The sequence below is a fragment of the Urocitellus parryii genome, chromosome 9 (genome assembly GCF_045843805.1).
Source record: "Urocitellus parryii isolate mUroPar1 chromosome 9, mUroPar1.hap1, whole genome shotgun sequence".
In the NCBI taxonomy this organism is placed as follows: Eukaryota; Metazoa; Chordata; class Mammalia; order Rodentia; family Sciuridae; genus Urocitellus; species Urocitellus parryii.
Genome location: NC_135539.1, coordinates 13,983,753 through 14,011,071, shown reverse-complemented (window position 1 = coordinate 14,011,071; position 27,319 = coordinate 13,983,753). Strand labels below are relative to the sequence as shown.

The following is a 27,319-nucleotide window of genomic DNA, read 5'->3' as shown; positions in this document are numbered from 1 at the left end:
GCTCTGCCACACACTCTTACCATGGTGTGCTGCTTCGCCCCAGCCCCCAAACACGGCCAACTAACGGGGGACTGGAATCTTCAAAACTATCAGCCAAAATAAACATTTTATCTTTATAAGTTGATTTTTTTTCTCAGGTATTTTGTTATAGTCATGGAAAGTTAATACAGAAACTGGTACTGAAAAATGGGGTTGTTGTAACCATATCCCTAATGATGTTGGAGGGGGGCCTTTGGAGTTGGTGTATGTCGAGTTCAAAAGAGTTCAAAAAGGTTTGGAGGAACAGGCCATAGCAAGTTCAGAATTCTGTAAGTGGAGCTTAATGGGTGATGGTGGAAGCGGCTCAGAGGGCAAGGGTGCTGATAGAAATGGGCACAGTAAAGGCTCTGCTGATGAAGTTTCGGAGGGAAACCAGGACACTGGAGGCCATGCCCGTTACACTGTGACAAAGAACCCGAATTCACATGGTTTATCCCTGGGACTTTGTAGGAGGCTGAGCTTCAGGGTGATGGACGCCATCGATGGGCAGGCAGGGACATTGAAAAGCACAGGTGTTATACAGGACAGGCTGGGTTAGAATCTGGCCCTGTCACTCACGGCCCGGGGAGTTTCACCAAACCTCTCCAAGTCCCGTTCCCCCCACTGTACCACGGGAACGCCACAGGCCTGACTGTGAACCTGGAGTAGGATTCGTCCCCGGGCTCGCTTGGTGTCTCACTCGCAGCAAGTGCTGGGTAAGTGCTAAGTACCATTGTGGCTGCTGTCATTGCCGAGGGTTCCCAGGAGAAGTCAGAGCCCACTTCCCCTTACTGCAGCCTGCAGGAAGGCTCACCCTCCACCTCCAGATTGTAGGTGAGGACCTCAGAGTCCTCTCTCTGTCCCCTCCTGGACCCCAGGGGGCCCAGCTCCTGAGCCTGGGGGGGGGGGGTCTGTTCCTCAACAGCGCCACCTGCTGGCTACCTCCTCGGGTTCCCTACCCCACCAGGGGCTGGAGACGTCCCTCTCCTTCTTTGTCTTCCCCGAAAACCATCCTCAGGGTCTTGATTTAAAAATGATTTTATTACTTGATTCTAGGAAGACCCGATGATATCCAAAGCATGGGGCGTGGGGACTGGCTCCTTCTTGGTCACTCACCACAGCTGGGATCAGGGATGAAGCAAAGGGGTTGATGATGTGTCTCAGCCTGGGCCTGGCTCACGGCAAGTGCCAGTATCTATTTCATGGACTTATTTTCCAATTGCTTTCCCTTGCTGGTGAATCTGTCCACGACATTTTGATTTCCTTTTCCTGTTACCCTCTTATTTTCCCTCTCATCCCTTTTCTCTTTTTTCTTTCAGCATCTAACAAGGCAATATTAATAATCAAGGGAAAAAACCCCAAAAATCCTCACAGGGAGACTGAAGCCCCTGAGGGAAGGGGAAAGGGGAGGGGACCTTCAAAACAATCAGCCAAAATAAACATTTTATCTTTATAAGTTGATTTTTCTCAGGTATTTTGTTATCGTAATGGAGAAACTGGTACTGAAATATGGGGTTGTTGTAACACCCCAGTGAGTGACCCCGGGTGCGGGGAGGGTCTCACTGGGCCCGGGCTTGCTCAGACGTCTTCCACTCTCTGGCTCGAAGCTTTCCTCGTTGGATTTTCCCTGAGATGGTCTTGGGCAGGTCCAGGACAAACTCCAACTGTGGGGAAAAAAGGGACACAGAGGGGCTGGATTTTTCAGAGGAGTTTCTGTGACGGGGAATCTTGAGGCTGGAGGCTCCGGGTGAGTGAGGACAGAACCTGGGAAATTTCCAGAAAATCTCTGTGTGCAACAGGAAGCTTCAAACAGTGCCACGGGGCAAGGAGAGGGTGGCTAGAACAGGGCAGAAAAGTCTAGAACTCTGGTCTCCAACCAACTGTCATTCAGAGGAGAAGCAAGAGAGGAGGGAACTGGGTTTGGCACAGAGGCCAGCGCTCAGAAATGTCAGCTGTTATCAGTCTGGACGAGGAAGAGCAGAGGGCTAAAGTCAGAACACCTGGTTTTGTTGTTGTTTTGTTTTTAGCACCAGGGATTGAACCCAGGGGTGTTTAGCCACTAAGCCACATCCCCAGCCATTCCAAAATATTTTATTAGAGACAGGGTCTCGCTGAGTTGCTCAGGGCCTCGCTAAGTTGCTGAGGCTAGGTTTGAACTCGAAATCCTCCTGCCTCAGCCTCCTGAGCTGCTGGGATTAAAGGTATGTGCACCACCGCCCTCGGCCAACCCCTGGTTTTTCATTTAATTTCTCAGATGGTTTCCTGTGGATCTGCTTTGCTCCAATTTCACTCTCTTCACCTGTTAAAGGCAACGTTGGAAGGTGAGAACCCTCCATGTCTAATAACCCTGAGTACTAAGATACAGATGAAGATAAACCACGGAGACTTCCAGTTTTAGGGCTCCGAAAAGATCCGAAAAAGATCCGAAAAGATCAAATGGAAAATTCTGGAAATCAACCATTCATACATTTGAATAGTTTTTGTTTCGGTAAATTGTTATAATTGATTTATTATTGTTATGGTTCATTTCTTATTGTGCCCAAATTTTAAGTTTTTCTTTATCGTAAGTATGTACGTATAGGGAAAAAAAAAAACCGTAGTCTGCCTGTCGGGTGGGTGCTATCTGGTTCCTTAGAGCCTATTCCCTGCAGATGAGGGGGCAGTACTGTCCAGTCTGTGGTCACTTTGGTATTCAGAGGCAATAGTATTCAGATCTTCCAGAACATTCTATTACAGTTCAGAATTCATAACGACGTTGGGTGTGTTTTGGTTCCTAGTCTCCTTTAAAAGTAAGTACTGGGTGTGGTGGTGGCCCATGCCTGGAATCCCAGGGACTTGGGAGGCTGAGACAGGAGGACAGCAAGTTTGAGGCCAGCCTCAGCAACGTAGCCAGGCCCTAAGGCCAACTCAGCAAGACCCTGTCTCAAAAAATAAACAAAACAGAACAACAACAACAACAAAAGGGCTGGAGGGATGCAGCTCAGTGGTAAAATATCCCTGGGTTAACTCCCCACTCCTGCCCCCTGGAAGAAAAATAATCACCCGACGCAGGGGCTCAGGAAACGCTTCTTAGGCGCTGTTCTTCCAAGCGCTTAATGTCCTATAAATGTTAACTCATCCCCGACAACCTGTGGCGGGTAATCATTAGCCCCATTTTCCATGTCAGTGAACAGCAGAGCAGAGAGGTCACGGGGTAAGTAGAGGGAGTTGGAATTTGGACCCGAGGCCTGTTCCTGAGACTCTGAGAGGCTGCCTCGCTCTGAGCGGAGGCTGAGAGCCCGTAGGGGGGACTCTGATGGGCAGCGAGGTCCCCCTTCAGGGATGAAGGACTTACCACCACTGCAGCCCCCTTGGGGGATGGTCCCAGCTAAGGACAGCTGTCCTGCCCGGGCTCAGGGGCAGCCCGCACCCACCCCTGATCTACAGGGCTCTGTAAAGGGATCGTTCTGAAAGCTCGTCCTAACCTCAGACCCTCCCGTGGGGCTGGCCAAGGTCCTCCCGAGACTGGATCCCGGAGCAGCCTCACCCCCCGGTCCTGCTCCCTGCCTGTCCCCCTCCCTGGTGTTGTCCCCCAACATCCCCCTAAGAAGCCTCTTGTGTGCCAGTCTCCCCCCCGGGGTCCGTGTCTCAGGAAGCCCCCATGTCAAGGAGCGGGTGCTGAGGAGGGTGGCCATCGGGTCACCCGCCGACCCCAGGGGCCCCGGCTCACCAAGATCTCTGTCCCCTTCTGCACCAGATTCAAAAGACCTGTGTTTCCTTGCCCTGGAACCAGCCCTCACCTTGTACCCAGACCTGTGAACCGGCTTCTCTTGCCACGTCGACATCCAGACCCTAGGTCCCTCCCCAGAGATCAGCCCAAGACGGGTACAGGACCCCTTACCCTCGGGGGACCACAGGACCCAGAGCTGGCCGACCAGAGGATCCGCCGCCTGGTTCCAGGGGTGGGTTTAGCCCTGGGCGCGCAGCCCCCAGTTCTCCTATGAGCGTCAGCCCTGGGCCTCTGTGGGGCCCGTGGGGACATGATGCTCTCTTCCCCCTGGGATGGGCTAAGCTGCTGAGAAGGGGTGGGTGTTTGGAGCTTCTTGGAGCCACCAAGGGAGAACAAGAAATGAGGCTGATGGAGAAGGAGGGCCCAGGTGTGCGAGGGACACTCCTGACCGCGCTGTCCGGACGCCTGGGATCAGGGGGATGGAACACCCTCTCCTGGACCGTCCTCTCGTGTGAGCCAGGGACGAGAACTTAACTTTCTTCCCCCTGCAGCTGAGAGTTGTAGAGCCCTGGATGTCCCAGCAAGACCCCCAGGCAGGGACAGAAGGGGACAGGCCGGGGTTGGCTGGCCCTCGTTGGCATGAGAACATGTGACATTGTTTCCCCACTGGGAGTCGGTCCAAGACTGAGTCTGGTTTCCAGTCCTCGGTGGATGGTGGTGGGGTTCTCTTGGGCGGCTTCCCTGGTCACAACCAAGGAGGGATTTTGGACCTAGAGGCCTGGTTCTCGGCCTCCTTCCCCGGGAGTGGGAAGGCTCACCTTCCTCGGGTACTTGTACGGGGCCGTCACCGACTTCACGTGCTGCTGCAGCTCCTGGGTGAGCTGGTCCCGGTCACGGGACAGGAACTCAGGGGCCAGGACCACCAATGCCTTCACCACCTACGGCCAGGGCTCAGTCATCCCCTGGGATCCTGCCAGGCCCCGCAGCCACCACCCCGTGAACCACCTGGCTGAAGGATCCCATCCTTGGCTCCAAATCCTCCTCTGTTCTCTTGGTCAGGAATCAGGTTCTGATTCAAATGCCAAACAGCAGGAGGAAATTCCTTGTCTTCCCATAATAAGAGTCTGCCTATAGGTGGAGCTTACTAGGTGCTTGACCCTGTCCTCACACTTTACAAACATCAACATACACAGTCCTCGTAGCAGCCCCTCATCTTACAGAGGAGCTAGCTGAAGAACAGAGAGGCTAAGTAGCTTGCCCCAGGTCACACAGCCAAGGTGCAGGCCTAGGCTGTGCACACCCCATCACCTCTCCTCGGTCGGGATCTGGACTGCTGATTACGGCCGACTCGACCACGGCAGGGTGCTCCAGCAGGGCGTTCTCCACCTCTGAGGGCCCAATCCGGTACCTGCGGAAGGACCCGTCCTTCAGTGAACACTGGACTCAGCCTCTAGGTCATCCACAAAGTACAGAACCCGCCAGGATAGAGGTCCAGAATGCCCTTCCCAGCCCAGAAGCCAAGCTCACCCGCTGGAATTAATGATATCGTCTGCCCGCACCACGAACTGGAAATACCCATCTTCATCCTTGATTCCTCGGTCCCCCAGAAGCCAAAAGTCCCCGCGAATATTGGCTGCAGTCTTCTGGAGATTGTCCTGGTGATCACAAAAAGCAAGTCGTTGTACCTGCCAAGTCTAAGTCCCTGTCCCAGGGCTACCATGAACAGATGTGCAGGTTGAGCAGTATGCAACCTGAACAACTACACAGGGTGGACCTGCCTTGAACCCACTCACCCTGGATCCCCGATCCAACTGAATTTTCCTCCTTTATTTCAGTTGGTCCAGCTAGGGTCTCTCACTTATTTCCCTGGGTCTGGTCTGATGGGTAATATTGATGCACTCTTCCATCTGTACACTAGGGGATTTCTCCCCATTGGTTTCAGCCTCCCTTCCGTGAACAGCCTCAACTCTGCTCACTCCCTGATACTGTTCTCGAGTTTCTGGTCGATTCTGTCCTTTTCCTGGTTCCCTCCAATGTGCGGGGCCCCTCTAGGCAGCTGAGGCTCGGGCTTCCTCTGGTCCGTGCACCTTCCTGTCTTGTTCAGCTGGGGGGGGGGTGTGGGCTTCAAATTGGGTGTTCAGTTACTGGGTTAGACCGTGTCATGGAGGAGCCTTAGCCTAGCTCCCTCACTGGGGAATGTGAGGGCACTGAAGAATCAGAGAGGTCAAGAGGATTGTCTGAGGCTCAACAGCCATTCTAGGTGATAGAGCTGAGACCAGGAGCCAGATTCCTGAACTACTAGCTTAGCTTCCTTCCTCATGTCACGAGGACACCGAGTCAGGAGAGCCCAGGGCCTTGCCCAAGGTCACCCAGTGAACCGGGAAGCAGGGTTCTGAATTCAGCAAGCTGGATCCAGAGCGTCCGTAGGGTGACCAGGAGGACTGAATGACTAATGTAGGTGAGGTGCTTTAGGACAGCGCTGACCTTGTAGTACCAGCTCAATCAAAGGGGACACTTGTTAATCAACCAGCCTGGGGGTCTTCCCTGCCTGCTTCCCCATAGCCCTGGGCGTCAGTGACTCTGGTAATCTCTGGCGTCACCGTCCTCACCTGCAGGTGACCCTCTCTACCTGCACCTTCCGGGGGCCTGAGGCTCGGGATGCCCCCCGCCACGGGGAAGTCTCCAAGCCTCAGACCTCCAGAAGGTGCGGGTGTAGGCTGCAGGGCAGGCCTGTGACCCAGATCCCAGAGGCGGGCTCAGGTTGATCGGGGACACAGGGCAGCCCTTCCCCTTGGCGGAGCACCCATCCTGGGACACTGGACATCTTGCCGATGCCTCTGGAGAGGTTCATCACTTGAGGTCCCCTTGTGTCCCTTGGTGCCCCGCGTTCCCCCTGGAGAGAGGAGGACGGGGACCGGTCCTTACCACATAGCCCAGGAAGATGCCTATGGGCTTGGTGGGCCTCACCCGGATGGCCATGTCTCCCTCTTGACCGGGAGGCAGCACGTGGCCCTCCTCGTCGATGACCTGGAGGAGGAAGCCGGTTGGAAGGAGGTGACCCGTGTGGCCGCGTGAGTGGGTCAGACAGAGACCTGCTCTGGAGGAGTCTGCAGAGGCCCTGGACATAGGTCAGGGGTCTTTACCCAAACAAAACCGGACACTAAGAAAGCAGCTCGGTCAGTGGTTCTCCTGGAGAGTGGGGCGACGGGTAATGACACATGATTTTGAACAGAGTGTTAACAGTTGCCCTTTAGAGGCACACGGCGGGGCACGTGACCACGGGTCCACAAACACAGATCCTAGCTCTTGCAGTTCAGCCCCCAGAAATAAAGCAGGGAAAGGGGCAAAACTTTAGCTACCACCCACTCAGTCAGGTCTCAATTTTACTAGTCAAACTCTGGGGTATCACCCTTTGGGCTGACCGATGACATATCTATTACCGAGTTATTAAAATTCATGATGTACACTGGCATCCATTCACCTAGAGAGAGGGTTACACACAGTCGGGCGCCGTGGCTCGCGCCTGTAACTCAGCAGCTCAGGAGGCTGAGGCTGGAGGATTGCAAGTTCAAAGCCAGCCTCGGCAACTTGAGTGAGGCCCTCAGCAACTTAGCAAGACCCTGTCTCTAAATAAGATATTTTAAAAAAGGGGCTGGGGACGGGGCTGAGTGGTTAAATGCCTGGGTTCCATCTCTGGCACCAAAAGCGAAACAAAAAAACCCCCAAAAACCAAACCAATAAAAATTCACCCTTATTTCTATTTTTAGAACACATGTCCTTCTCGAGCCAGTTTGTTAGCTGTGCCAAGCTGTTCTCTGTGTATGGCAGGAATGTAAATCTACCTTCCCCTCTTCTCCCTCCCTGTCTTCCTCCCTCCCTCCTCCCCTCCTCACCTCCGGCTCCATATTATTTCATTATCTTTTATTCTCAATTATTTTTGACTCAATGAACAATCTAATAAGTAGATGACTTCACAGGTTTATGATTTCTGTGTCTCCCTGCTCAGGGGCCCCAGCAGACCTGCACGTCGTAATGGGGTAAGGCCGTCCCCAGGCGACCCGGCTTGATTTTCATGGTCTTGGAAACTCTGCAGGTGAGTCCCTGTGAAGAGCAACAGACTCAGGAGCAGCCCCCAGGGGCACAGAAAAAGAAAGAGGCCGGGGAGAGAGAGCGCAATTCCGCCACCTGTTCCTGGCGCCCGCCCTTCCCATCCCCCAACCCTCTCTCCCCTTTCTTGGAACCTCCGTCCTGCTCAGAAAGCAGCCTCTCCGATGAGGACCTCCCAGGGAAGAGAAACTAACAACCACATCGTAAAAATATCCCACGGGCCAGGCACGAGGGCGCACGCCTGTCCTCCCAGCGGCTCGGGAGGCTGAGGCAGGAGGATCAGGAGTTCAAAGCCAGCCTCAGCGACTTAGCCAGGCCCTGGGCAACTTGTGAAATTACCAGCCTGCGGTCTGAGCAGGCCTAAAGGATGCTTGTTAGATAACTTCCTAGGATGGACCGGTTCTGCTTGAATCCTGAGAGGGGGCCCTTCCCATGGAGGTGCCCATGTCCCCAAAGCTTTCCCTCTAGGGCCCTCCCAGGGTGGCTGGAAGCTCTGGCCAGGCTGTTCCTCACAAGAGCTTGCTCAACTCTTCCCACATCCCAGCTCTGCCATGGCCCCCTGCAGGAGGAGAAAGAATTCCAAGATCTCCCAGCAGGTGAGGTTGGGCCTTGCTGGCGGCCTCTCCCCGCCCCTCACTTAGACGGAAGCCCTTTCTAGAAGATGGTCAGATGCAGCCACCCAATCCTGAACTTCCCAGCCTCCAGAACCATAAGCCAGCATGAATCACTTTTTTTTTTTTAATAAATTACCCAGTCTCAAGGATTCTCTTATAGTAACAGAAAAATGGACTCGGACCCTAGCCCTTCTGTCTAGTTCACCTGCTTCATTTTCTATGTCACCTAGTTCACCGCGCTGTTCCATAGCTCTCTCGGGCCAGCTACCGCGGCATCTATTCATTTATTCTCTCTCTCCCTCACTAGAATGCAATCTCTATGAGAGCAGGCATTTGCCTGTTTTGTTCCCATAGCAGATGATCAATAAATTTTTTTTTTCAGATAAGTGAATGCTAAAGGGTGGCTAATATGTTTATTATCAAAGCCCACCAGGTGCCCCAGCCCATGATTCCCCTGAGAGCGGGTACCGTTTCTGTCTGGCCGTAGAATTCCCAGATGTCCAGCCCTGTCTGGGCCCTCCAGTTCTCCAGAGTTTCCGGAAGCAGGGTCTCCCCTCCAGTAAAGCAGTTCTGCAGGTGTGGGAACTTGTGTCTGAAGAAGAGAGAGAGGTAAAGGTCCCTCAGCCCAGTGGGAACCAAAGTCCCCCTGGACCACCCAGAGCTGGGGGCTGGGTGCTTTGAAGCTCTGGGGCTGGTTTCATGGGACGACCCCGTGTTTACAGGGTCAGGTGGACAGACTTTTGCATGTACATGAGGGAGGCCTGGGGACGTACCCACAGGCTCCTGCCAAGCTCCCCAAAGTCCCATCACCTGGAAAGATCCTGTTTGAGCAACATCCGGTACACGAGGGGGGCAGCCACCATGTTGTTGATGGGGTAGCTGGACAGCACCTGAGGGGAGACAGACAGCTGGACACTCAGCAGGTCATACATGCCAAACTTTCCAACATGCACAGAGGTCACCGCCCTGGGGCTTGGAGTCACAGCGGTCTAGCTGGAAACCTCAGCTTGTCGGTTGGTTTCAGGCTAAATGAGCCTCACAATTCTCATGCATCAAGACACACAGAAACTGAAAAACTGCCATCGTAGCAAAACGGTCTGGGACCCATTTGGAACACTGGCTGCCTGTTCCCGGCCATTTAAGACTTGCCCGAACCAACACATCACTTAGTAGTGTCTAAATCCCCGGGGCATCGTGGAAAGACTGGGGCAGCTCCGCTGTGTGACCTTAGTTAAGTCTCTTAACCTTGCAGAACCAGCTTTTTTTTTGGGGGGGGGAGGGGAGGGGATACCAAAGATTGAACTCAGGGGCACTCGACCACTGAGCCACATCCCCAGCCCTGTTTTGTATTTTATTTAGAGACAGGGTCTCCCTGAGCTGCTTAGTGCCTTGCTTTGGCTGAGGCTGGCTTTGAACTCGCGATCCTCCTGCCTCTGCCTCCGGAGCCGCTGGGATGACAGGTGTGCGCCACCGTGCCCAGCTGGAACCAGCTTTTAAATAAATTGTTTCCGACCTATTTTCCTGAAAATCTTTTTGGAGGATAATTGAGTTGTTGTTTTTTTTAAAGTTCTTGGAAAAGTTAAAAGTATCTGTAGACATTTCCAAAGAAATGTTGCAAAAAAGACCTAGTATTGACCACTTGCTATGCCCTGTGCTATCTTGTTTAATTCTCCCACGAACCTCAGGAACTCTGTACCGTCATCCCCATCTTAGAGAGGAGAAAACTATGACTCAGGATTTAGTAACTTTTCCAAGGTCACAGCCATCAAGTGGAAGATCAAGTATCTGCCCCAAGTACTCTTCAACTGTTATGTAATATCAGCTTCAGTCCAGGAGAAGGATTGTCCAGAACTGAAGAGCAGTTTAAGCAAAATGTCTAAAAAAATACTAACACGAGAGCACCACACTGTCAGTTCATTCAGGGGCTCTTGATGAACTAGCATAAGCTACAAAAATCACCCTACGATCCTGCCATGCAGGAAGCTCAACTTGCATTGACCTACTTATTTGCTAAACGTCTTCTCACCTCTCCTTTGTGAATTTGCTCAATTCCACCAAGTGGATTTTATAAAGATACATCTGTTGTCGAGTTTTGCTTTACTTTGTGTTTTGTTTGCAGAACTTAGCAAGAGCCAGTTCAGGATAGAATAATCTGTTTTGGGAAAGTAGTGGAAAAATAATCTGTTGAAGACAGAATGATGGTGTCATTTGAAGAGAATCTCCAGAGGTAATCCAGACCACCCCTGACTTTTTTGACTTCTGAAGGTGTCCTTTGTCCCTTAGTTTGTTTCTGGAGGCCTGGGGGCAGCCAGATGAATGTCTGGGTTACCCATGAACTGCTACCGAGATCTGCAGGCCCAAGAAGGCAATGATCCAGCTCCCACAGCATAAGCACAGTTCAAATTCATTAGAGCATTGCAAGCAAAATGAGGCCACTTTTACTGCTCATGGCTACATGTCAACAAATAGTTATAGTTTGTGGATTTTACTTAATGATTTCCCAATCATGTTCTATAGGGAAAAAAAATCCAATTTGTTCTTCAGGATTCCTCTTAGATAATACCCCCAAAGTAGATCGAATTCAAATGTCCACCAATAAAAGATGGAGAAGAAACTTAGGATTGATTCACAGAATGGAAGACTCTATAGCAGTTTAGAAGAACAAACTTCAGACACATGCAACAGTGTGCACGAATCTCACAGAGAACAGGTTGAGTGAAAAAATATCAAACACAAAAGATTACATGTTGTATGAGTCCACTTACATAAAGTACAAGAAGGGGCCAAATTAATTTGTGGTGGTAGAAGTCAAAAGAATAAGGAACATCTTGGGTGAGGATATGGTCAGGAAAGGGTGTGTGCACCTTCTGCATGGATGGAGATGCTTTGTGTCTGGATTTGGTGGTAGTTATCTGGGCATCTGAGATGAATGCAATGTGCCATATGCATAAGATGGACCCCCAACCTTTCATGTGATGGTATTTGAAGGTGGGAGGTCCTTACATCAGGTAATGAGGGGGGTACCCCAAAGATGCATTAGTGCCCTTGTAAGAAGAGGAAGAGATTCTCTCAAGAAGGCACTCATTTGCAAGCCAGAAAGAGGACCCTCACCCAGAAGCCAACCACGCCGTTACAATAATCTCAGATTTCCAGCCTCCAGAACCGTGAGAAAAAAGCGGTGTCTTAGACACTCTGGGGTATTTTTATCGTAGCAGCCCTAGTTGACTAAGACAACGTCGAACGTGGGTAAATTATTTTCAAGTTGAACTCTTGGGGCCACTTGGGTCAGGGACCATTTCTACCTTGCTCACCAAGCCCGCTCACATAGGCTGGGCTCTAGCAAAAATGATATGAATGGAAATCCACTGCCCTAAATGGGCGCATGCAAACTCTGGGCCCATCCTGACCAATCCATGCAAAGTGGGTCTTCTCTTACCTTCAGAATGGTCTGGGGGTCAAACTTGGGCAAAAGATGGATAAATACGCAAGCTCCCAATGTCCAAGGTTCCAGAACTGAGGTCAAAATGTTCAGGATCCAACCTGGGTCTGATACGGTCCATATGATGTCCGAAGCTCGCATGCCTGTCCAAGTGCTGGGCACAGAGAAAGCACACATCCATCCCGGAGACAGCACGTTGGGGCGTGTGCAACACAGGGTGTGTGTGTAGGTGTGTGCGCACAGGTGTGTGCGTGTCTGCCCATATGTTTATAGGAATGTGCGTACGTGTAAGCAGGGAGAGGGCAGGAAAACTGTTTTTCTGCACAGTCTGTCAAGAGGGATCAAGTGTTTTAAATGTGACCCCAGCAGATATGACTGAATAGACACACTTGGGTCTTATGTGTTCTCCTTCTGTCCTCAGAACTTAGTAGAGCGTCACATGTGGTAACCACCCAGGATTAGCGTGCTAACAAGAGTCATCTAAGTAATAGTCTCACAAGGGCCTGGCCAAGTTCAAGTTTGACTGAGCAGAACGTGGGTTTTCATTTCTCCAAGCATCATGAACAGGTAACACTAGTTCCCTTTATCTCTTCAGCTCAGAGTGAGAGGTATTAACCCCATCTTAAAGCAAGAATCATTTAGATTGGACAGGAGGACGTCAGGACCACCTAAATGAGGCTGATGGTCACCACAGTAGGTGCCCTTTCTTGCAGATTAATATATTCAGCTCCGTAGGAAATTAGGCCTATTAGGACCAAAGTCGGGGTGTGTGTGTGAATGAATATATCACCTATATTTAAATAATTTATCCTCCATTGTTTAAAAATGGCATTTCCCTACAGCTCAGCTGTTAAATAATTTGTATAATTAATTACATTTGCTGATACAATGGGCTCATAAGTAGGACAATGAAGTTTTTACAGGTTTTTTTTTTCCCTGAAAGTATTTTTCCACTCTAATAACTCTAATAACATAATAAAATTAAAATAGCACAGGCCAGATCCCAAAGATGTCAGAAGATTCCTTCTTATAATTGCATGAAGACCTTGCCATAGTGTTTCCCGGTTTCACAGATGAAGCTGATGCAGGAATGGAATACATTTCTGAATTATGTGGTCTGTGATCCAAAAACTCTGAGATCTCAGCTCATTTAACTCATCCAACTCCACCTGCCATGTTAATAAATTTGCAAAGCAATTTTCTGTTAACAAAATAATGTCCTCTTGGAATACTGGTGCCATCAAAGTCAATTGGCAGCACCCCACAAGACCAGGTAGAGATTGTTCTGGGAAAAATGCACATGAGCTTTACTGCTCAACGTTTACCCTACTAGCCACATGGTTCAAAAGCTGGAAGAGGTTTTGAGATTTGGAATTACCTGTAATGAAAACATCACCCTGAAGAGCGCTGGATTCCTGGTATGGGAAACCTTGCTTCTTAAGACCCCCTCCCCAGTTGTCTTCCTCAGAAACTCCCAAGAAGGGTCAGGTCTACCCTCAGGAAAGCCTGTATGTCTGGTCCCTGGGCTCTCTGGGAGGGGAGGGGCGTGGCTTACCCAGCATCCATCTGGGCCTTGATGCCCAGGCTGGAGTGGGAGTGTTCCGCCATCTTGGGAGGGCCACTGGTTCCACTAGTGAAGTAAATGGCAGCTGCTTCTTGGCTTCTGGTCTCCACACAGCGATGAGTGGTGGGTGCCTCTCTGATGGAGACACAGAATATCACCTTCTCACATCTATCCTGGACACCACATGTCACAGTGACTCATTTTGCCCACCAGCTCCCAGGGTAAGCCACTTGATCCACTTCAGAAGGAGGTGGCCATTGAGTAGTTAAGATCATGGGATTCTGAGTTAGTCAGATTGGAAGTGAAAACCACTCAGGTTTGGCACTTTGTCAACTGTGTCAGTCTGTACTAGTCATTTAACTTCTTCAAGTCTCACTTTCCATTCCTGTGAAAGGGGATCAATACAACTTGTCTCATAGAGTCACTGAGAAAATGACCTCTACCACAAAGGCAGTATTCACTGTGCTTAGTAGAAACTTCATAAAGACTAATCTGACTGTGGTGCACAGGAGGGGGGCAGTGGGTGTTCCCAATGCTTTCTTTTTTTGGGGGGTGGGGATACCAGGGATGGAACTCAGGGGCACTGGACCACTGAGCCCACATCCCCTGCTCGATTTTGTATTTTATTTAGAGACAGGGTCTCACTGAGTTGCTCAGTGCCTTGCTTTTGCTGAGGTTGGCTTTGAACTCATGATCCTCCTTCCTCAGCCTCCCAAGCCACTGGGATGACAGGCATGTGCCACCGCATCTGGCCCCCAATGCTTTCTTTCTTTTCCCCCCAATGCTTTCTTGATGTCTTCTTTTATTCCCTGAAATCCCCTACACATCTCTCAGACATCTCCCCAGGCACCCTGATTTTGAAGCTGGTGTCACTTTATTTCTGACAGTTACCTTAAAGACCATGACATTAGAAAGGAAAATGTCCCTCATGGAGGGATTTCAGACAGGTGACAGGGAAACACATTCATTGGTGAGTCTTGCTATGGACCTTTGGGAGGACCCCTGGAAAGCCTTGCTCAGGGATGCAGAGGTGAGAAGGTGCTGGAGACTCAGTCCATCGGCCGTCTCTTAGGCTTGGCCTCGCCTACTGCTGGCCTCACGCGGGTTTGAGCCGCGGTTGCCACAACCCTGAACCCGTGGAGGTTACCTTATCAGTTCTTTCTTGGAAAATCCTGGAAGTTTCCTGTGTTTTCCTCAGAAGGTCCCCACACAAAGCTCCACTTAGCCCTTGAAATGACCTTCCCGCCCGCTCTTCTCTCCCAAGTCCCCCACTCTGCTTCCTGAGCGCCCCCACCCCAATAAAGCACCTGCCTGAGGGTGTTCGGCTCGGGTCCCCCTTTCGGTGGGCAGCCAGGCCCAGACGTGCCGAGACTCACCGCATCAGGGTCCTGAAGTCCAGCCACCCATCCCGGCTTTTCTCAGACACCAGGAGCTTGATTCTCAGGGAAGGGCAGTCGGAGGCCACTGCATCCACTTCTTGGGCCACCTCGTCCCCAGCCACGATGGCCCTGGCCTTGGAGGCCTGCAGCCGGTAGAGTATGTCTCTGGACTTCATCTGGACAGTCCCAGGCATGAAGACGAGGCCTGGAGGAGCCAAATGGTTCAGACAGAGCTGGGAGGAAGGGCGGGGACGGTGGCCAGCCGCCGAGGAACGGGGACCCGGGGGAGAGCGGGAGGCACACTTCCCAGGGGGCTGCTCTGGGCAGAGGCAGCTGTGTGTCTCTGCCCCGGGAAAGAGGCGGCCGCCCAGCCCGCGTGGCCAGTCACCAACCTGCTCGGAAGCAGCCCAGGGTCACCAGCCACCACTCAGGCACTCGGGGCAGCACCACGGCCACACGGTCCCCACGCTGCAAGCGGCAGGCCCCCGAGAGGACGTTGGCGGCCTGCTGGCTGACTTCACTCAGTTGTCTGAAGTTCCACTGGATCTCGTCCCCATCGCCGCTCACCCACCACAGGGCGGGGCCTGGAGGCCTCTTCCCAGCCTGGGGACAGAAGCCTGCGGCTAACTCAGGGCCGGGGACCAGCCCAGAGACAGACCCCCGGTCTTGGGCTCGCTACATCAAGGCCTGGCAAGCTCTCGGGACCCCCCCAGACTCTTAAAAGGTCTTGAAAACCTTCAAGGGTTGCTTTTTTATTTATTTATTTATTTTGAGTTAGATCTGTCCATATTTACCATGCTAGAAACCCAAACGGAGAATTCAAAAAATACGTGTTTTTAAGAAGTGACAGTAATAAGCCAAGGGTGGGTTCTGGGAAATGTGTGGTTGGCAGCTGCAGGGTTGTGTACACTGTGGGACAAGCTAAGACAGCCCGACCTCATGACGTCACTAGATCATATAATCTTATGGGATCACCATCGTGTCCTTGGTCTGCCAGGGGCTGAAATGTCATAGGCAGCGTGTGACAGTCCAATTAATACAAGACCGCTTCAAAATGACACTATTCTGCTTCTTCATTCAGTAAGTCACTCCTTATTCAAGGCTTCGCTGTCTGCTGAATGAGTACCCTGCTGTCCACGACAGTCCAAAAACGTGAAATAGAAAGTTCCAGATATAAACCCTTCGTGATTTCTAAATTGCCACCTCTTCTGAGCAGCATGATGATATCTCATCATGATTAGGGTGATTCATTTATTTATTTTTAGGTGGCGCTGAGGATCAAACCCAGTGCCTCAGGCTTGCGAGGCAAGCGCTCTACCACTGAGCCCCAGCCCCAGCCCCAATGATTAAGATTTTTGAAATAAAAAAAAGTCAGTATATTTCCCCTCAAAAAAAGAAAAAAAAAGAATAAATAAATAAAACACAAGAAAAAAGGAAAGAAAGAAAGAAGTGGCATAATTTTACATTTACTTTTCGATTCATGTTTGTTTTTTAACGGAGAGATAAAAACGTAAAACTTGTGCCTGCGGGTGGGCACCCACGATGGCTCAGTACACGCGCTGCGGACACCTTTCAATCAGGGTGAGCCTATCTGTCTCCTTGAACGTCTATCATTTCTCTATGGTGAAAACATCCGAGATCCTTTCTTGATCTCGTCAAATACCCAGTTGTCTCTGGTCACCACTGGGCAGTCGAAAACCAGAACTTCTTACCCCATCGAACTGCCACTTAGTTACCCTGATCAGCCTCTCCCTCTCCCTCTCCTCTCCCCATTTTAGCTATTTGCAGGTGTATAGTCCAGGGACATTAAGTCCTTTCACCTTGCACAACCATCACCATCTGGAGAAAACTCTCCATTATCTAAAACTGAAAATCTGGACCCTTCAGACAACTAGCCCTCATCCCTACTCACTTAGACTCTGTCACCACCCGTCTACTTTCTGTCTCTATGAATCTGACTCTGCCAAATCATACACTGGCTTATTTCACTCAGAATGAGGTCCTCCAGGCTCATCTCTGTAGACGCAAGTGTCAGAACTCCCTTCTTTTGGAGGGTCGAATCATATTCCATGGTATGGAGAGCCTACACTTTTGTATCTGTTCATCTGTTAACGGACACTTGAGTTTTCCTGACCTTTTGGCTATTTTGAGCAAAGCGACTACGAATCTGGTTGTATGAATATCTCTTTGATATACTCCTTTGGATTCCTTTGAGTGTAAACCCACTGGCGCGATGGATGCACTAGATGGTGTTGTATTTTGGGGGTCAGGAGTGGGATTGCATTATATGGCAATTCTACTTTTTTCAGATTTTGAGGAATGACCATATAATTTTCCATCATAGCGCCACCACTTTACGTTCCCACCAGCGATGCACAGATATTCTATTTTCTCCAAGGTTTACGTTTGAAATCGTTTTTCACTCCACAGAGCTCCTGAATCTGGTGTCATCTCCGGGGGTTCCCAGGTCATAATTGAAGAACAACAGGCAAGCAAAAGAGGAAACACGAATATTTCAAAACTCCACGAGAGTGATATGACTTTGTGGTAAGAATGTGTTCTCTCCTGTGTTGCCAAACTGTGATAATCAACTCATATGACAGTGAAGAAATTTTGCCATTGTCTCAACGATAGTTGAGTATTCTTTTCTGTATGTTGAGTAGTCATTTGAGTTCATTTTTCAGTGAACTGTCTGCTTATATTCTTTGTCCTCTTATTTTGGGGAAAGCCTCTTTTTTCTTGGTTTATGGGAACTCTTTTATATTGGGGATATTAACTCTTTTTTTTCTATCACTTGAATTGAACATTCCCCCCATTAATTTTCATTTTCTTATGGTGTTATTGATAGAAAGGTTCTTTTGATCTTTATGCACAGATTTTTATTAAACCATTTCTTTTATGGATTCAGAATTGTGAGATGAGCTGGTCGGGCCTTTCCTCTGTATTCCAAGGAGATATGACTTTTAAAGGAAATCCAAAGACAGAAATTTTGTTTTAAAATTTTTCATTTTAAAACGTGGACCTAACTTTTTTTTTTTTTTTCCAGAGCACCTGAACCTCGGTTTCATCATCAGCCTGGGGGCCAGATATTGTGTCACAGTATTGGAACTTCAGGGCAATGTCACCATTGTGGCCACCTTTGAGAGCGCCCTTGTTTAAAGCCCATTCTGGCAGATCTACGCCTTTGCTTATCTTACCTTGGGTGGGCTCTTCCATCCCCAGTCATGTGCACAAGGCTTCAGGTGAAGGTGCATCAGCACCAACTGGGTTGGCATTCTAGAAGCTCAGGAGAACTCAGAAAATGTACACCACTCTCACTCTCTTTGCTGTCTCAGGAGGGAGCCCTTTTTGAAATCTCTGCCTGGTGGACATCCTTCTTGCACGTCCTTGATGACAGACGTGTGACCCAACTTTCGAGAAGACTGGCTCAGATTTGCTCTTATCAAACCCAAACCCATTTCTTCTGTGACCCCAGCCCACTTGCTCTTGGTTTGCTCTTGGGGGTCAGAACAGAGCCTGCACCATCTTCCAGGGGTTACCGGACGGCACCATTCTGTGCCAGGCTCCCGGTGCCTTTCTGTCTGCCAAACCCATACCTGTCTCATTTTCCCACTATGGGCGATGAGCATCCTGTTCATAGCTTCTTACAGGGACTGATACGTAAGCATTCAGTAAACATTTATCGAGTGAATGGAAGAATTAATGAAGCCAGCCAAACCATCCCACCCAGTGCCTCTTCTCTCCCTCTTACCTTTTCCATACCAGCCCAGTGATCGATCACATTGCTAGCAAAGTTAAACTTCTCTGGCACATCTTGGTGGCCCCACGGTATGGACGACAGTTGCCTGACGGTAACGTGGAGAGGGTACCTGGACATCTCAGGACTCCATAGGGTATAAAGTCTCTGAAGTTTTTGCAGCCAATGCATGTTTGGATCTGTGAAGGAGAGAGGCAGGGCTGAGCCTTTCCTTAGAAGATTGCTCTATGAATCATCATCTCAACCTCACAGGGCTCTCTCCAGGAGTTGACTTGTGGTAGTCATGAGTGGGATTGGCTCTCAGAATCTGTTTCAGCGTCCTTCTAATATGCCTCATTCTCTGAGGGCACCTGTTCAATATTTCTGACCATTCTGTGACATCCAATTTCATATAATGAGTCCCTTTGTGCTTAAAATACAGGGAGTAGTAGATTGTATTATTGTTCCTGGCAATTTGATTCCTGTAGTGAGACTATATCTATATCTGTCTATATCTATGTCTCTCTCTCTCTCTCTCTCTCTCTCTCTCTCTCCTCATTCACTTCCAGGTGATTTCCCAGTGTGATCTGAAAGAATAGCATGTATACCCTTGCCATGGACCTTGGCCTTCCCACGAGGTATGCTCTGGTCAGTGGAAGGAGAGTCTCACTCTCCTTACTCTTGCGTGTCGATTCTCTCTATGAGAATTTCATATCCAACATGGGTATTTTTCCCTTTATCCTGGGGCCTAGAATGTTAGGGCTAGCCACAGACAACCCTCAGACCCACAGAGGGAAAATATGAATGGTTAAAAGCTGCTGGGATGATGTGGATGTTGGTTAGTGTATCCCCTGCTGACTAATACAAGGAGCATCTATTTCTTGAAACTGAAACTTGACCGGTATCTTAACTACTATGGACCTGCTACCCAGGACCTAAGACAATCACGTCCCAAGGTCTAGCTGTTGTAATTATTGTTTCCATATACATTGGCCCCAGGGAAAGTAGTTTCACAACTGGTTGGCCTTTGAGTCCCATCATGGGTGCCTTGATGATGTTGCAGAATTTAAGTCTAACAACCCTTGATTCCAGAAATCCAGCCGGCAGGACAGTCAACTGGCTCAACTCCAAGACATGTTTGTTGAGGCAGCAGCTGCCAGAATACTCAAAATCTCTGGCACATTTGCAATCTCTCCTATTTTCTAAAGGAATAACAGGCTAAGGTTTCTTAACACCTGGGTCCTAAGCAGGAATATATACTGCTTCTGTACCTGTGGGTGTTTCTCTCTTTCCATGACTGGCTCTTGCGCCTCCTTCGGTCCTCACCTTCCCAGACAGGCCACCTTTCCTGATGGCCACCCAGCTCTTACCTGACCACCCTCCTCCCAGCTCCACAGTCCCTCCCAAGCTATGCTCCTATCACCCCTTCCTCTTCCCAGGTTGCTTCCTCACTAAGACCTGGCAGATGCTCTTTCTCCGTGAAGTGTCACTCTCCTTGTTAACAGTAACTCCTAAAGATTGGTGACACCAGGAGGCAGCACCCCCATCTTCCATTCCTGACAGCAGTGCTCACCTGTTGAGTTCTTTCCGGAAGTCTCTCTGGGGATACCTTGGTCCACTCTCTTCCTGAATGAGCAGCGTGAGTGTCCCCAAAGCCTTTAAGAAGAGCACAGTAATCATGCAGAGAGCCCCTGAACTTAATTTCTCCAGATGTGGTGGAGAGCACAGCTAATCATTAACTGTGCAGGGTCCTGGAATCTTACGTGATGTAACATCATTCCTCCTAGCCAAGTTTACGGACAGCCTGGCCCTGGAGCCTTCGGGTCCACTCACTCTGCACATGATCTCATCCAAGGTCATAACCACCTTGCCAGTGACCCTCACCTGTGCATCTCCAGAGTAGATCTGTTTCCTGCATCTTAATCGGCTTGGTTTCTCCACTTGGGGGTATTTAATAGGCACTTTATACACACTTGTACAGAGCTGAGTGCCTGATATTATCTCTTCCTGCAAATCATTCCACCCCATCTCCTCTCCTACCCATCTCTTCCCCTAGCATTCCAATTCTTCCTACTTGAAACCTTAGAATCTTCCCTGACTCATACCTGGGTCTGGCAAACCCATCGCTTGTATCTCAGGCTATCCAGAATCTGTCTCATTCCCTGCCCTGTTCCAAAACACCACTTTCACTCCATGAGAGTATGTTGTGGCCTTCTGTCTGGTCTTTCTACCTCTGCTTTTTGCCCCCTGAAATCTGTTCTCGAGCAGAGTTAACCAGACTTAAGTCAGACTGTTACCAACTGGCCAAGGGTTCTTTTGTTCAATTCAGATACAAATCACAGAAAGGCGGAGTGAAGCTCCCTTAGTGTAAGCAGCTCTGGGAAGCTCTGCAGCAGCTCTCAGCTGCTCTCCTAGCAGCTCTCTCATTGGCAGTCCTGGCTGTTGGCGACCCTTAAGGTTACCAGCTTAGCAACCAGCTCAGCCCACCCAATTTAGACAGAAATTACAGATAGGCAAAATAAAACCATTCAAAGGAGGCTTTACTGGAGCTGGTGCTACAGTATGAAGGGGAGCAGGGCCTGGGATGGAGCTTTCTGGTCAGGCTGCTGAGGTGAGAGCAGTGCTACTGATGCAGAGAGATGGGCCTGGCTCATGCACGTGCAGTTTCCTGCCTGCTAACTGCAGGTGTTCTGTGCCGTCATGCCAGTCTGTGAAGGCTGCTGAGCTGCCTGACCTGGCTGTCACGGATCGGGGAGGTGCATCTCTGGACAGGAGAGAGGATGTTTAAAGCAGCTGCAGGATGGAAGGCTACTGCAGATGTGAAGGGGCCGTGCCATGCTCCTCTCTGCCTCCTCGGACCATCCTGGAGTAGTTGGGGCTGGTCCCTGACGTCACAAATGGTGCAGTCTCAACTCTGATCCCTGCCACCCCTCCACCCTGTGCTTCAGGCCCAGGTGCCACCCATCTTTATCCCAAGGCAGCAGCAGCTGCCCCGGAGTGACTGGGCTTGAGGAAGGGGTCTGGAAACTGTCACTCAAACAGCCTGGTGGGCTGACCCCTGCTCCCAGCAGCTTCGCCATGGGAAAGAAACAGCAATCTGTTCTAGAAAGGAGGAATCACAAAAAAAGCAGAAAAACACCCCTTTGGGGTGGGAGGGTCAGGTCCTTCAATTCCATCTCAAGACCATGGACTTCTCTGAGCAAAATCCCCAGCCTTTGCTCTGATCTACAAGGTCCTCACCACCATGGTTTCTCCAAAGACTCTCCCCTGGCTTCCTGGCTTCAGTCCCGCGGACCTCCTTGCTGTTCTACCTGCATATAAGGCACTCCCGGCCTCAGGGTCTCTGCAGGTTCTGTTCCCTCTTCTTGAAATTCTCTTCCAGATGACTAGCTCCCTTCCTACCACCACAGCTTCACCAAAGGATGTGTGGTCCTTCTCTGCCCACCTGCCCTAACCTCTCTGCCATATATTTTGTCTCTTTGGTCATCTGTGTCTCACGACATCTGCTTTATTTATTTATTTTTTCTTTCCTTTACCCAACATAAGCTCTCTGAGAGCAAGGATGTCTGGGTTTGGTGCTTCTTGATCCCTAAGCCCCAAACCAATATCTGGCACCTATCGAAGGGTTGGTTCTAAAAATATTTATGTTGAATAAAATGTCCTTCTTCATCCTCGGGACAAAGCTATAAAACAGGGATCACTTCATCTCCTCTGGATAAATAAAGAAGCTGAAGCTCGAAGCCCTTGACCCTCAGCTCCCTCAGCAAGTGAAAAGCAGAGAGAAAAATCTAAGGGGCCCTCTCCACGGGCTCCCCACTCACTTTTTCCTGGAACCTTGTGGAAATCTCACCTTTCCCTCCCTCTCAGGGAGTGCGACCAGGGACCCGTACTCATTAACCCAGGCTGAGGTCTGCTGGGCCCCAGTGCCACCTGGTAATGGTTCACCCTCCACTCCTCCCCAGAGCCACTTGGTATTTCTCCAAAGGTCCCAGGTTCCCCGTCCTGCCCAACCATTTCTCAGTTTGGTGAGGTGGAAAGGACACGGACACTGGAATGGGGCATCCTTTCTGACCTGACTCTTAGTACTGGGTGAGTGGGATAAGTCAAGTTTCCCCATCTGGAGAACAGGGGCTTCCACCGGCACCCCTCTCAGAGGCCAGCGGGAGAACGTGGTGAGATCATCCTTCTAAGTCACTTTCCGCAGCGGGGACATCTAACAAGATACAGTAGCCCTTCCGCAGCTAAGTTCCTAAGACTCAAACCTCGAGGTCTCCTCAGAGGGTGGGCTGGAGAGGCCTGAGGCCAGGAGTGGAGCAGGTACTTGCTGGCGGTCACACAGCAGGCCGGTCGTAGCCGGACCCCAGCCTCCCAGAGCAGGGTCTCCCGTCCAGGCCGCTGAATGAAGAATGAATCTTAGGCCTCGAGGATGGAATCCAGAGGGCCCTGGGTGGCTGAGACGAGGTGTTTTCCAGGAAAGTCCGCCAGAGAAGTGACCGCTGGCACTGCAGGCCACGTCAGATCCCGCGTCTTCCCCGTTGGGGACAGTGATGTCACAGAGCTTCCGCAGGGGCAGGGAGGGGGCTCCTTTGGCTGCCATTTTTCCTTCAGAGACAGAAGCCCTGGAAACACAGACCCACAGGCCAGGGCCCAGACGGGGGCACCAGAAACCTGGGTATGACTGGGCAGAGGCCCATACCAATGGACATCTGGGGGGTGCAGAGGTCTTGAAGGCCCTGGAATCCTGCACTCCAAAGGGGTTCTGGGGAGAGAAGAGAGAAGACACTTGAAGGTACCCATGAAGCAGTTTGGGCCCCTTAATGGTTTTTCTCTGGGCCAACCCTGCAAACCGGAGGGCTTGAAACATCTGTTTCTGTAAAGCAGCAGCCACCACCTGGAAAAATGTTCTTCACCTGCTCTGGGAAAACTGACAGAATTCCACCTCCTAGCCTGTTTGGTTTCCAGCCCTGAAGATCTCTGTCATCCCTTCTCCTACAATCCTGGCATAGACATTTCTGAGTGTCTCAGAATCACACTGCATGATTAGCCTCTTAAATGCCCTTCTAGGAAGTTCTCCCCAGGTCTCCCTCCAGTCCCTCTTGCTGTTGCTATTCAGTGCCTCTCGCCATCTGCCCGAACAGATGCTTCAGAGCCCAAAGAACATGAGGTTAGTGGTGTACTCCTCTTTCCCTTTTTGATGGAGACCAGTTGGCTAGAAGGGGGAGGGAGTAGGACCCCAAGACCTGGAGTGGAAATCGAAATCTTGAAGAAGAAGGTTGCACCCAACTTACACAGTAGAACCTTGTAGGTTCGGGAGTCAGATTGTCCAGTTGGGGTTCAGGCTCCCTGCTGCTGAGCCGTGGGGTCATGAAGCAGTGATGACATCCTTACCCTGAACCTCGGTCTTCTTCTTTTCTAGGAAGTAAGGGGTGACCTCGGGACACCTCTTAGACACGTGAGCCCTGAGCTTGACAAGACCTATCAAACACGTGGCCACAAAGATGTTTCCAGCAACTTCTGTTCCAGGAGGGTGGCCTTGAAACTGCTAAGCTTTTGGGGCAGAGGAGCTAGTTCAACTTTGAGCCTTGTTAAAGTGTTTTTCCTTTTTAAAAGTCAATTATTTAAATCGGAGTTACTTATTGACTTATTCCAAAAGGGGATGAGTAAAGATTTAAAAAGAAACAAAATGCATTGCGGACTGTGAACGCTTCAATAAATTGCGGTAAATGTGGTTTGGAATGGGGGAGTTGGAGGGGATGTCACACACCTGTATGGACTGAGGTCTGGGGTCGGTGACCATGGACGCAAACAGATTTGGGAAGTGAGGGATGTGGTCCAGGGAGCAGCACTCAGCAGCACACCAATGAGAGGAAGCTCAGGAAAAGGTCATTTGTCCTCTCAGAAATTGGGAGAAAAGGGACTCACAGACTCATTTGATTTGGAGTTTCCAGAACCAAATTCTAGAAGACAAGACGTGGGATGCTCTTCTTCCTGGCAATATCCGTCCCTGTCCCTTAGTCAATTTACTAACAGCGACATCAAAGTTGTGTCCCTCTAGAGTGGTTCTCCTTTAAGTAGAGGTGACTGAGACAGAGCCCTCCTGGTCTGGAAGTAATACAAATAATCATAGGCGAAATGACTTAGTTCCTGTTAGATGCTGGTAAGGGTCAGAGGTCAGTTCATGTCACATCTCTGTTCAGAACCCACCTAGGAACTTCAGTTTCATGTCAAATAAACAATCTGACCTCACCGTGCAAGGTGAGGTCACACTCACTCTCCTCCTCTCTGCCTCCACCCCTGACTCTTGGCACTAGGTACCTTCCTGCTCTCTGCAGGCCCAACCTGCTTCAGGGCCTTTGCATGTTCTCCCCCTCCCCCTCCCTCTCCCCCTCCCTCTCCCTCTCCCTCTCCCTCTCTCCTTCTCCTCAGACTGTTTTCCCCCAGGTGTCACCCAGATAACTCCTGCTCCTTCAAACCTTAGCCAGAGATTTTTATCACCTTCTCAATAAAGCTTGGACACCTACTTAAAGTCATACCCAGCTCCAAACTGGTTCTCCCTCTGCCCCATTACCAGGTGCTAGGCTCCCTACTGCTCATTTTCTATTCACATGTTTAGTTTTTCATTTATTTATTATTAAGTTTATTTATTTTTAAGTTCATTATTTATTTAGTTTTTCATTTATTTTTTGTCTGTCTCCTTCCATTAGCATCTAAGCTTCATGAGGTCAGAGATCTTTGCCTTTCTTGCTCATTGACTTAGTTAAGGACTGAGGACAAAGTAAGTACTGGTGCAGAGCTTAGTACTCATAAATTACCGAGTGAATGAATAAGTAAATGAAGAAAATGAAACAATGTGATGTGATAATGGGTGTGACTGTGTGTAGCTGTGTGCGACAGCCTGTGTGTATGTGTGTGCATATGTAACTGCTGGGTATGAGTGTGTGTACATGTGTGCGTGACTGCACGCCTGAGTTTGTGAGTGTGTCTATTGGCTGTGGATGCATTGGGGGGGGTGTGAGATTGTGTGTACATGTGTGTGCATGGGTGTCTGGGTTTTGCAAGGTGATTTTAGATCAGCAGTTTTCATACTTGTGGTTTGATGTACATTAGGGAAAAAAAAGTCACAGCATGCCCGATGTTCATGAATACTGTATAGAGTGCAGCTATTTTCTTTTAAAATCGAGTTGAACTGGATCCCGTGGCGCGTGCCTGAATCCCAGCTGAAGCAGGAGGATTGGAAGTCCAAGTCCAGCCTCAGCAACTTAGTGAGAACTTGTCTCAAAATAAAAAATAAAAAAGGCTGGGGATATAGTTCAGGGGTAGAGGCCCTGGGTTCAATGCCAAGAACTATAAAATAAAGAAATGAACAATGAATGTGCACTGACCTAGCCCAGGGGTGAGAACACAGCTACACTCACCAAGGGACAAAGAGGATCAGCTCTAGTTGCAAGGAGCCAAGGCAAAGGATTCCAGTGCAGCACGCGGCCCCGTGCCTGGGGAGAGTAAGTTCTCGATGAATCCATGGAGGCAGTAGTGGCCAGAGCTGCTGGTATTTGTCACCAGTGACTTCCGGGGCTGGTGGGGAGGTCGGGCTGGGTGGTGGTGGAGCCTGGCTCCCCGAGCTACATCTGTGGCTGGGAGTTTGGCCTTTTTCTTTTTTTCCTATGGAGGTGAGCTGGGCTGAGGTCCCTCTGTGGGAAGGTTGCCTGGGGTGACAGTGGGGACAGACATCCAGTCCTGTGCTGTACCTCCTGAAGTGGGAACCAGCCGAGGATTGCCGATTCCAGCCGGAGAGGAGCCCAGTGCCTTAGCCCAGGGGGAAGGCAAGAGAGTCCACTACCCAGCAGAGAGTGACCCTGTGCGGCAGGTGCCACGTCCCCCAGCCGCCATTTCCATCCAAGCCTCTCGGCTTCCAGGGGACAAAGACATGTAGCAGAGGCGGCTTACCCCCCTAACATTCTGGGGGCTCAGGAATCCTAGCAGCCTCCTCTGCTTGACTCTAACCCCGCTGGCCAGGAGCCCTGAAGCTGTCAGTGGCTGGACTTGCAGGTTTTCCTTGCCTCTGGCTCCCCCTACTGTTGGCCTTGGGCAAAGCACCCAAACCCTCAAGAGTCTACCTTTAACACCAAGAGAATTTGGCTGGCTCCGGAAGGCCCAAAAGACAAATGACACAAAACCAACCGACCAACCAACTACATAAATTGCTTCAATACATTTATCCTTTAAAGAAATATTTAGAATTTCAGCTTATGGATAAACCAGTTTCTTCAATGGAGCCACCCTGAATTATTCATAAGAGGTGAAGTGTGTAGATGCCAAAGCTGAGCCTCCTGGCTGGATTTCCAGCCCTGCGAGATGCTGGCTGTGTGACCTTCAGCACGTTGCTGGGCCTCTCTGACCCATCTATGGAATGAGATGCGATCAGCGCCTACCCAGGAGGTAGCTGAGGCTGAAACCCTCAGGATGGTGCGTGGATGTGACCGTTTCTTCCTGAGTGTGCGTGAACTGTTCTGGGAAACACAAGTCTCTCCTTCCCACCCCAAGGCCTTTCCCCCAGCCTGCGTCCTCTGTCCAGAGAGCTAACTGCCTATCTCTTTACTGACATTATTTGCATTTTTTCTTCAATCCCAGGTTACCAGAAACTTCTTAGGGAAGTCTCTGCCAAGACCCCAAGACCCTTCTGAGTCCACAGTCTGTTTCCGACGTGGCATTTAACACAGGTGTGCATTGATCTCCATTCTTCTGCAATAAATAAC

At 50.2% G+C, this 27,319-nt stretch overlaps 1 protein-coding gene across 1 annotated transcript; it reads right to left on the bottom strand.

Annotated features, from left to right (window-relative positions):
* Positions 1–1,040: 1,040 nt before the first annotated feature.
* On the bottom strand, positions 1,041–20,248 carry LOC113192347 (acyl-coenzyme A synthetase ACSM2B, mitochondrial-like). The gene is made up of 14 exons (XM_026402483.2): positions 20,140–20,248; positions 18,582–18,766; positions 15,223–15,433; positions 14,828–15,035; positions 13,443–13,586; positions 11,885–12,041; positions 9,259–9,338; positions 8,917–9,040; positions 7,748–7,828; positions 6,653–6,754; positions 5,255–5,382; positions 5,036–5,135; positions 4,546–4,665; positions 1,041–1,682 (listed from the first exon to the last, which is right to left on the bottom strand). Exons 2-14 carry the CDS (start codon positions 18,756–18,758, stop codon positions 1,578–1,580), a joined length of 1,737 nt encoding a protein of 578 aa, XP_026258268.1. The 5' UTR covers positions 18,759–18,766; positions 20,140–20,248; the 3' UTR covers positions 1,041–1,577.
* Between the last annotated feature and the right edge of the window lie 7,071 nt (positions 20,249–27,319).

Bases quoted from the DNA above. Each gene is read 5' to 3' on its own strand.
- LOC113192347 (XM_026402483.2), bottom strand. From the start codon at position 18,758: ATGCATTGGCTGCAAAAACTTCAGAGACTTTATACCCTATGGAGTCCT. The intron at 15,434-18,581 runs GTAAGAGGGAGA...TTCTGTCCCCAG, and splicing joins ACTGGGCTGGTATGGAAAAG to GCTGGGAAGAGGCCTCCAGG. The intron at 13,587-14,827 runs GTGAGTCTCGGC...TGTCTCCATCAG, and splicing joins GACTTCAGGACCCTGATGCG to AGAGGCACCCACCACTCATC.